This window comes from Alligator sinensis, unplaced genomic scaffold (assembly GCF_000455745.1).
Source record: "Alligator sinensis unplaced genomic scaffold, ASM45574v1 scaffold663_1, whole genome shotgun sequence".
In the NCBI taxonomy this organism is placed as follows: Eukaryota; Metazoa; Chordata; order Crocodylia; family Alligatoridae; genus Alligator; species Alligator sinensis.
Window position 1 is genome coordinate 661,541 of NW_005842205.1, and position 10,987 is coordinate 672,527.

General features: G+C 42.1%; 1 protein-coding gene across 5 annotated transcripts in view; it reads left to right on the plus strand.

Annotated features, from left to right (window-relative positions):
• Positions 1-10,987, plus strand: part of GHR (growth hormone receptor) — a 215,016-nt gene that overhangs the window by 181,057 nt on the left and 22,972 nt on the right. For all 5 annotated transcript variants that reach the window (XM_025207702.1, XM_025207703.1, XM_014521342.2 and 2 more), the window contains one exon: positions 8,934-9,063. In XM_025207702.1, the coding sequence (XP_025063487.1) occupies positions 8,934-9,063 (130 nt within the window). The remainder of the gene's footprint in view (positions 1-8,933; positions 9,064-10,987) is intronic.

Sequence of the window (10,987 nt, forward strand, 5' to 3'; positions counted from 1 at the left end):
ATGATCATTTTAAATTCAGAATGAAGTTTCATTAGTAATTATTAATATGCAGCTGTGTATCTTTTGCACCCTGGACCTTGCAGATTCATAGACAAAGCTCATGGCCTCCAGAAAAGAACATAGTCATGGTAGGAGAAGCACTCTCCTTGGTACCCTGTGTGCACCATGGTATGGAGATGTGCTTGTATCTATGCATCTGAGGGGTCCTTTGAAAAGATACTATCTTCCAAACACAATGAATTGGAAGCATCCTTTAATGTATGAAACATGTTCTTCTATGATGTTTTGTACAATTTAATACTCATTTTTTGTAAGTACCTCAAACACATTTTTACTTAAATGTGCTTTCCTTTTGATCACTGCTGCCCTCATTTTTAACCTAAGCTTATCACTTTCCTTATTACATTTTCACCATCTTATTTGATTTAAAGGGAGGTTTCTAATGAAGTGTACTCATTACATTTTAATGTTTCCATTAAATGTAGGATCTCAGCAAGGAATGTGTTGCCTCATCTTTCAGTTTTGCTTCCTGCTCCCTCCACTGCCATCTTCTTAATTCCCCATCTATTTTCCCATTTCCGCATCCCTGATTTTTGTGCTGCCTTCTATGTGCAGAATGCCCTCTCAATGCCTGTTAAAACCAAGCCATCTCCATCCCCTCATCCATCTTCTGCCTGCCTCTTTTCCTTCAAGATGCAAATTAACATTAATTTAGGGTAAAAAGTAAAAATCAAGTTATCAGAGTCATCATGTATATGCCTCACAGAGTAACCTGGTGGCTTCACTGTTGAAGCATTGTGGTACACTGTGGTATATCTGCGTTAACTTATGAATTCTGTTTTGATTTTGTGAGTAGCATGGTTGTGGTTTCGAGGGAGGGGGACAGAGGTGTTCCCTTCTTTTCTCTGTTATCTGCAGCAAAAGCCATGTTTTCCGGCACTTTACCACACAGAATGCTCCACTAACCGGCATCTGTCACTGCAAATCTTCCTTCCGAGGGACGTGGCAAAAGCCAAACTGGAAGTCCCACTTCTGGTTTTGCCGCCGCAAGCCAAGTCCCACTTCTTCCTTGTGGACCAGGGCCTGGGGCAAAGCAGCCGGCGCAGGGGCCCCCTCCCTGTCCCCTGGCACACTGACACCAGGGAGTGAAAGCCTTGGTGCACCAGACGCGGCATATTTGATTAACCGGCATCCCCCATTCCTCATGGATGATGGATAACAGAGTTTTTACTGCATTTCCTTTCTTTTCTGTCTTCTCTTCTTTGCACTCATCCCACTTATGCTCTCACATGCCTTCCCCCAAAATCTTATTCCCCTTCTACTTTGTTTCTCCTCTTACTTTTTTCCTCATTTCATTTATCTTCTAGGTCCATTTTGATTATTCCCCTTTTCCACTGTCATATAGTTTGGCTTCCCCACCTATTAACATTAATCTTGTAATGCATTCCCCATATTCCATGTTTCTCCCACAAAAACATCTCTGTTGTGGCCTCTCTGACACTACTGTGTAAATATTTGCTGCCATCTACTGCAGATGTATAAATATTGCATCCATGGAAGTAAGCTGTGCTGACCAATCAGGGTAATGTCCTTAATCATTAACAGAAATTTTATCCAACATTGTGCATGCTTGTGAATGTTTCTTTGCATCCAAGACTAGCTTGACCAGTTTTCAAAGTCAAAGATTGAGACCCCTTCCTAGCATGGGAAGGGGGGATTTTATGTCTTCTTCAGCATTCCCTCACAGTTGAGGATGATAGTCTTCCATTATTGTCTCATCTCCATGCTGAAGATGACCGATGAAGCCTATCTGGGATCATAGTGCAGCTTGGACATGTGTTTCCGTGTGGAGTGGATGGCGCTGGATTCTTGATTTGGTCCGCAACACACTGTTTCTGCCACTCCCACTTTTCCACCTCCTGTTGTCAGTTATGGATGAAGGGTTCAGACAGGTGCAGGATGCATTTAGGTTAGGAAAACGTCAGATTGAGAGGGAGCCCAGGTAGCTGTGCTGGTTCCACAGTCAAGGTATTAGGACTGCCATGAACCTACAGTGTAGTTAGCTAAAAAGTCTTCCTCCAAGAGGACACCTGAGAGAGTTATAGCTAGGAAAAATAAAACATCACTACCTGGATCCTGGGGATTTGGAAACACGGAATTTAGCAGTGGGATTCAACTGGTATACACAGAGTCTACTGTGTACACCAGTACTCTCCCAGTGTAGCAAGAGACTGGTGTCCACTCAAAGCCAGAATGGATCCACTTGTAAACCCTTGCTTTTATCTCCCAGTATCCCCACCTTGTTAGTGAGTTTATGACACTCTCTATGGTGATTCTGCATTCACGTAATCATGTGGGTATGGCCTGGGATTTTTTTTTTAATCTCCTTGCAGCACCTACCACATGTTCTATTGCTCAAAAATAAAAAATACTAGACTAGGAGGTATCTTTTGAATAAATAAGTTATTTTTCTTCCTAATTAATTGTATGCTTTTTCTCCTAATAAGCATATGCTTGTACACTTATATAGTGTAAATATAAAAGTACACAAATATACCCCAATAAGTAATGACCTCAGTATAGTGCAGAATACTCCTTTATAGTTTAACGTCATTAGAATAAAGAACACTTAATCCCTTTTAAAAAGTCCTCAGCAGGCAACTAATTCCAGGAAAATAATCTTACCAATAAATAAAGATGTAACCTAGTAGAGCACCTTTAAGTCTACCAGTTCAGATCTTAATGTCCAGCTCAGTAACTTTCAGTCCTCCCCTAGAGTATTTGTGCTGGGGTATGATGAAGTCTTTGTAGAACAGAGCCTCCATATGGTTACACTTAAAAGCATTCCCAAAATTATCAGATGCCCTGCACAGTAGCTCAGTACAAAGGAAGTCAAGGATTCTTTGTATTCGCTTTTGGTTCCCCACAACCGGTAGAGTTCTCATGCTCAGGTCCTGCATGGCCCTTGTGCATATAGCTAAAATACAATCCCAAACAGTATTTCTACCCTGATTTTTTTTTCTACCCTGATTCCTGTTTTCTGTTCATAGAGGGCTTGGGAATGGCCACTTTGGGTTAGAGACAGAATTAACAGCAGGCACTCTCTGCTCACTTGCTCTTGAAAAGCATTGTTTATCCTTTGTACTGCCTACTCTGCTCTCCAGATGCACCCTCATGCATCCTTTTATCAAAGTATAATCACAAATGCTCTCAGGAAGTACCAGTCTAATATATGGCTTGACTACAGTAATTGTGTGCAATGCATGAATATTCTACTGGTATTTTTTGTAGAAAGGATTCAATTTTCATTGATAAAAAGGCATGAGTGTCCACATCCCCATCTCTCCTAGATATATAATTGCAACCTGAGTCACTCACTATAAGATCAATTAGGAAATAATTGGAAATATTTTTGTTTCCTTTTGGTGCCCCTTCTGGTTATGCCTTAATTGTTTATTTCTGCGAGCTTTTTGGGGCTATTGGAGGTTCCTACCTGCTGCACAGGGGAGGCATGAGTGTGTGGTAGAGGACATGTCACAGGGTCCAGCCCTAGGACTGAAGATATGGGGAAACTGTGCAAAAGCAGCAGGGGCTCAGTTGCTTCAGGGTAGGTCTGTTCCTATCAGTTGTACTCTGGCTTTGCGCAGGAGGATGTATTGTCAGGGGAGGAGCTGGCCCTAAAGGAAAGGACATTTGGCTATTGTTCGTTATCCAGGAGTGTCAGATTCCTATTTTGACAGTGGTATTTTTCTTTTTTCATTCTTCTTAATTAGTCACTCCACATAGAGAAGCTGTTAAACATCCCTAAGCAACTCCCCACATGGTTGAAACCAGCAGGATTTGTTAAGGATCTATTTAATCCTGGTATAACATTGGAAAAGTATTTCCTTAGGCAAACCGATCTCTGCTGCAGTATTTTGCTTCAATTCTGTGAGCAATGAAACCTCAATTTTTAAACTAATAAGCTCTGCTTTCTTTCTGCTGGGCATGATTCTGCATGGGGACCTCTTCCAAAATGGATTTATATACACAAAAGATGTTCTACCTCTCCACAAAGAGGAAAGAGGTTGACTCAGCTGTACTGTTATCCATCCATGCTGGCAGTTCAACTTAGAGACCAGGTAGAGATAGACTAGGAAGGGATCTGTTGTGCTAGTGCTTTTATCTCAGCTTACCTCACCTGCAGGAAAAAATCAAGCTTTCTATATGTTTCACACACTTATTTAGTAGAAGCCTGTGAATATTTAAAAAGGCCATCCATTGGCAGCAAACCTTGTTCATTTCTCTAAGCAACCTTGAAGGAATTAAGAGTTAGGATCCAAGAAGCTGTTCTCCTGGTATCCAGCATAATAGAAATCATCCTACATGTATGGCCTACTTTAGGATACACAGTTCTCACAAAACAAATGATGTAATTTCTGTTAATATGAGATTTGTTTGCCTTGGGTACCTTTTGGTTTAATAGTCTGGCTGAGAATTGTTTCTATTGAGCTATAGTTGTAGTATTACATTTCTTCAGTGGTTATACAATTTAGTAGGGTTAAAACTGAGTGAAAGGGAAAACACTAAACTGGTGACTGACCCACAGATAACCATAAGAAAAAGAGGTGACATGCTTGCATTCTAATTTGTGTCCATAAACCGCACCATTATTTTTGCTACTGTTCTGGCAGAGCTACTTGCAGCTGAGCCAGAGCCCAGACCATGGCTAATCTGTGGTCATAACAAAATAAAAAACAGACTCTGAAGAGCTTTTTTTGTTTGACTTTGGTGCCATCGTTGTAATTGTACATTCTACCTACTAGCCATCTCCAAAGGCAAACCTGGGAATTTTTAACTTGCTCTGCGCTATAGTTATAATAGAAATGACATATTCAGTAGGGAGTTGCATGCAATATTATTTCTTCTGATACTGGATCCAAATATTTAGCCAAGTTTCAGATATTACAGACTATTGTAACCATCTATTCCTGAATGTTTTTGCTGACAGCACACTGGTCAAACAAGAAAACATAAAATGTGTGTCCTTGTTTTGTTTGGCTTTTAAATCCCCATTTTGAGAACCTTAGAGATTAATGGCTTTAACCTTAGCTTTCAGTAGCCTAATCCCCATTTCTTCATGCCTAACTGAATTTCAGTTCAGTTACTGTTTTCATTTATCACATTCTGGTACAGTGTGTTCAAGAGAGAGAGTTCATGCTAAGTCCTGTAAAATGTTGATAATTGATTTTTTTTTATGGGAAGTAAAAAATTCTCAGGAGATTTGCTTAGAGTGCCAAGCATTATACAAGTCAAATTCACAACGTTTCCTGTGGTCATAAAGACCCACTGTTATAGAACCTGGAAACTTGACTCAGAGACTAGAAGTAATTGCCTAGAGAAATTTTTTGTTCCAAACTCTGGCACTGATCATAAAAAAACAAAGACATAAATTACAAATCAGGAAACTGAAAGTATATGGATCACAGGAAAATTCCTTTCATGCAGCAGCATTGTAGACAGAAGAAAGGGGAGGGGGCACTTGTTAACTAAATATATTGATGCTAGTTTCCTGAAAAGATATTGATTATATCTCTTGTCCATGTTTGGGTAACAATGCCTGACAGGAAGTATTTGCATCAGTTTTAAATGTTGCTCTTGATGCAACATCTGCTTTTGTTTTGTGAATATTCTGCATTCTCATGATTGGATAAGCACCAGAAACTATGGGTTTCTCCATCTAGACTTCATTAAAAGGTGAATATGCCACTTGTTCCCCACATGGAGTTGAGCTACTATAGAGCTGCTAAATCAAAATAAATATAACATAAATCTGAGACTCCTATAGGTGGACTGTCCAAGGATCCCAGAAGGGTTTTATCAGTTTCTTACGGCTTTCCAAATTGTTTACTTCTTTCATTGAAATGACCGTTTTTCTTCCTGATTGACATAGATGAGAAATAAGGAAAGTTAGGAAGATTATTTTTTCTTTGTGTATAATATCAGAAGATGCCTACGAAATGTGGCAGACTACTATCTCATTGAGTGCATGTACTATGTAGTAGAAACAGAGCTATTCTTGCCTCTGAAATAGGTGCACATGATTAAATTCTCCCCCCACCCACCACCCTTTTTTTTCCTCCAATATAACTTTTTAATTAAAAAATCTTACAAGTTTAAATTTTCACATTGGGGCAAACTTCTGTAAATCATCTAACTTTTAGAGGGTTGTGTTCAGGATTTTCAGAAAATAATGGCCTTTTAAAGATGCCTCATGTTTAGCACCTAAACTTACCAGTCACTTTTGAAAACTGAGTATAATACTGTGCAGATATCCATGCAATGTAAATACTGGCATTTAAAATATATAGCTGTGTTTCATTGCTGTTGTCAAGTTCTTTGATTTTAGGAGCTTTTAGTAAGGTAAGGCATGGTTATTTACATTTGTATGACAAAAATGTTTAAGTTTTGGATTACTATGTTTGAGAAGCAAAATATGTGGAGGTTGCATGATTCATAATATTTCTGAGACATTCTTGCTTTCAATTCTTTATAAGTGGAGAATTTTGTGACGTTCATGCCACCTGCAGAGATTCAAATTTTACTTTTTCTGCTTCACCACAGCTATCAGCGGCTCTCCTAAGGCAGCTTTTTACATCAAGAGTGACTGGTGGATCATGAAATCAGTTTAAAGATCAACAGCAGATTAACATTAAATTAAAGATTTAGAAAATCAGATATATATCATGAGGGTTGAGGATTCTTTCCTAATGATCTTGCTGAACTCAGAAAGGGAAACCAAGAGCTTTTGATACATATTTTCTCTGTGGGTTTAGGCAAATCTATCAGTGTCCCTATTTCCCCATGGAGAAATTTGGGGCAACACTACCCTTCTACATACCTTGAGCAAGACCTGCACACATACACTTGGTTAATATTACCATCTTGTTTCCATTATCATTTTTTCTCATATGTTGGCTTGACATTAGTTGCAGTGTTCATGTAATGGGTCTGTGTCATGTCTATATGACGGAGAATGGTAATTAAAAACACTGAAGCACCATATGGCAGAATAAGGCTACCATAAAAATTAGAATATGTTCACACTATACTGACTGAATTGTTTTGTAGACCAGGGGTGGGCAAAGTACAGCCCACAGACCAGCCTGCCAGTTAATTGCATCCATCCCACAGCTCTTTGCATGGGTCTAAGCCCTGCCTGCTTCTGCCCAGGACAGCCCATGCCACACTCCTACCTGCGCCCACCAGTGGCCCCAGCCCTAGCCCACACATGCAGCTTTCTGGTGGGGCTGCTCCCGCTGTGCCCAGTTACTGCTCGGCTCCTTCTCCTTCTGCCCCTGCTGCACTGCTCTGGGCAGCAGGTAGTGTGGGGAAGTGGGAGCAGATGTGGGGACATGCGCCGGGGACTGCAGGCCTGGGGTGAGGGGTAGGTGGAGTTGCAGCCCCCAGTGCACAAGTTCCAGCTCCCAGTCACCTTTCAACCACTCAGCCACCCAGCGTGATGAGTAGTTCTGTAGCTTAGGCGGCACAGAATTTGGTGCAGGGTGCCAAAGCCTAAGAAGTGAGGTCTGTGCCTAGGGCAGGGATAGACATCATACATAAACCAGTTTAAGTAATCAGAAACTGGTTTAAACCTGTACCAGAACAGATGTTCAGTGCACATAAACCAGTTTGAAAGTGGCTGAGCTAAACCTGGTTGAATGTAGTATCAGACTTAACTGATTTGGGTCAAACCCACTTATGCAATGTCTTTCCCAGACCCTTGCTGGTTTAAGTTAAACCAGACTCCCCCAGCATCCCTGCATGCTCTCTGGACTGAGCTGGGCAGGGATCATCTCCTCCACAGCAGGACTGGCCCCTCCCCTCTGCTTCCTGGCTGGAGCTCAGCAGAGTCTGCAGACATCTGCCTGGTTTCCCCTTGCTCCCCCTCCCCACTCCTTGCTAAGCAGGGATTACCCTATCCCTTCTGTCTTACACAGACACCTCTCAGCATTAGGCAGCAGACCACATTCTGGATATGGTCAGTCCATGCTATGGGAAACGGGACAAAGGCAGAATCAACAGGTAGCTGGTAATGTCCCTCTGTTGTTTTTTTTTCCCCTGCTGGGCTGGTCAGAAGGGAGGGAGGGTCCTCTCTAACCAAAATGTCCTGCCATGGCTTCCTCAGCTCAACACTGTCAAAGGGAAGCGAGAGTTGCCCTAGCGCACCCGCCTCCCAGCTTCTAGCCTGAGCCACTGCAGATATGTGCCTGCGTTTCTGGGATGTCTGTGCACTTACAAACTGATTCAGCCTAGCCAAGTTGCACTAACTTGCAAAAATTGAATCTGTTCAGGCTCAGGCTTTTTGAACATCTGCCCCTAGCCTAGGAGGTTATCCCTTGCTAAACTGCATTTGCCATGGATAGATTGCTACCAATACCTGGTGAGGTAACTCTTTTGAAGCTAGCTTGGATATTTCTCTACTATGTTGCAGTCACAGTAGGGACTGCAGTTCAAATTCCGTCTGTGAATGTAATAATACATATAATGTGAAAATATTTTTTTTCATTTCAAAATGACCTTATTAGACATGAATTTAAGTAGAAAAGCCTGGCTCCACAAAGTCAGTGGTAAAGCCAGTGTTTCATATTCCAGTGTTTCCATGTATCAGATCCAAATGTTGGATTTATCCCACTGGGGATATATGTATTGTATGCAACACGGGTATGTGAATTCAGGTTTGGAGGGTGAACACATTACAGTTCAAGGCATGTTTGGATCAGAGGTCTTTATTTTGGCTATACTTCAGTGAGTATATTATTGTGTAAATAAACAGTTGAAGGAAAAGGTTAGTTGTTGTTAAACTGTAGCTGAGGATTTCAGCACCATGCTTCTCTTGTCTCACATGTTTTATTCCATTTGTCTCATTTTTTTGTTTCTGCTCTTCATTCTAGTTCCTTTGGGTGAACCACAGATCGTCAAGTGCAGATCACCTGAGATGGAGACATTTTCTTGCCATTGGACTGATGGAGATGTTCACAACCACACTGCTCCAAGAACAATGCAACTGTTGTACATGAAAAGGTAAAAAATCATACAAAACAAGAAACCCCCCAGAGTCCAGCATTGCAGTGTGCCTAATAGTGACTGCATTGCTCTTAAAAACACAGATCTTTTCATTGTGCGGGCCGGGAGTGACCCGAGCCCTTTTTCGCGCTGCACGCGGGCTGTGGCCAGCAGCCCGGGCACGCGGGGGCGGAGAGGGAAAGCCTTCGCTCTGGAATTAGGCACAGACGCGTAGCGGTAGTTTAAAAGATTGTTTACTTACACCGAGATGGCAGTGGTGTAGGCTGGAAAGCTTGATTAAGTTGCAGTTACAGACAGACACAACACAGACGGTCTCGTGGAGGTTGCTAGGCTCCAGGGTGCAGAGCTCCGGATGCTCTGGGTGAACAGGCCACCAATGTAGAAATCGTAAATACGTCTTATATTAGTCACGCTCGAAGACGGGAAGAGGTGGGCGGTGGATCAGGCCGCCACGCTCCTCTGGATCTCACACAGGGTCTCTATTACCCTGCCGTGTACCCAGAGCCCCCACGAGATGGATGTGGAGTCCTCTTCGGCTTGGGCGGAAACTGCTCAAGCCTTTTATACGGCTAACAGGCCAATCGCTAGCCGCCACGTGTGAATAATTTAGCACTAGCCAATCACGGGGAACAAATTTGCATACCGGTGGCGGGAACTTTTTTGCACCGGGCATTCCTCTTGCAACTCGAGCAATGCACTCTGCAAAAGAAGCTGCAGAAAAGGCCGGAAACTGGTCCCTGCACCGGAGTTTCCTCTTGCTACAGGAAACTCCCATGCAATGCTCTGCAACTTAACGTGGATAATTCTGATGCCAAAGCACACACACACACACAATCGTGCCTTTTGGGTCATGACAAAGGGTAAAGAAGTATTCTTGTAATGTCAGTTTGCATGAAGATTAAGATAATAAAAGTGCTCCAAATTTAAGCACAAAAGCCGACTTAGTTGCCAATGAGGAAGTACTACTGTTGTAGGGGCCAGGATGGATCTGTGTGTAACAGTAACTATTGCACACCTAAGGGTACTGAAGTAAAAAATGCATCTCAGCAACCCCTACTTAGGGCTGGGTGCAGTTAGGAAGTGTAAGAGCAGGATGTGTAGATATACTTACGCAAGCCTTCATACAGCCAGCTTGGGTATACATAATAGCGAAAGCAAAACAACATGGACTTTAATCACTAAATGAATGGGTTCTGTGCCTATGATGAAGCCATTGCTGCATGAGTCTCATAGCTAATAAGCAACAGAGCTAGTTAGACTAAGAACTAATTCAAGCATGGCTACAAGTGCTACAAATGGTCATACCCCCCAGTTGCAGTGTAAGCCTAGCCTGAATACTGTGGACTTGTCAGTCCACATATAAAAAAAAATAAATAAAACCCTAAGGCCAGGCTCCAAACCCACTCCTGCCATTTGAGGTGAAGTACAGTAGCAATGAATGAACTGTGGGATTGGTCAAGGATTGGTACAAAGCATGAAACCCATCTACCAAAACACCACTAAGTAACCCTTGTTCAATCTTTTCCCACATGCCTTACTGCTTTGTAGAGACGGTATCAAAGCCTCTTCTCTTCCCCTTATATTTCACCATTTGGGAAACAAAACCATACAGAGGTAAAGTGATCTATCTCAAAACTCCTGCAAGTCAGCAGCAGGAGTCAGGAATGGAACCAAAGTCCCATGAATCCCACTTCTATTGGATCCCTAATGGTGGCAGTCCTGAACTGGCAGCTGAGTAGAAATGGAACGTGGAAGCATGGGAAAGCAGGCATACCAATGTGTTACCCTTAAGAAAAAGCTGTTATTAGTGCCCAGACTCTCTAGACACACTATTTCTCTTAATGCAAGAGCGAATGGGGGAAAAAAAACAACACTCTCATATTAAACATAATACAAATTTCCTCTTCTATGTTGAGCATTT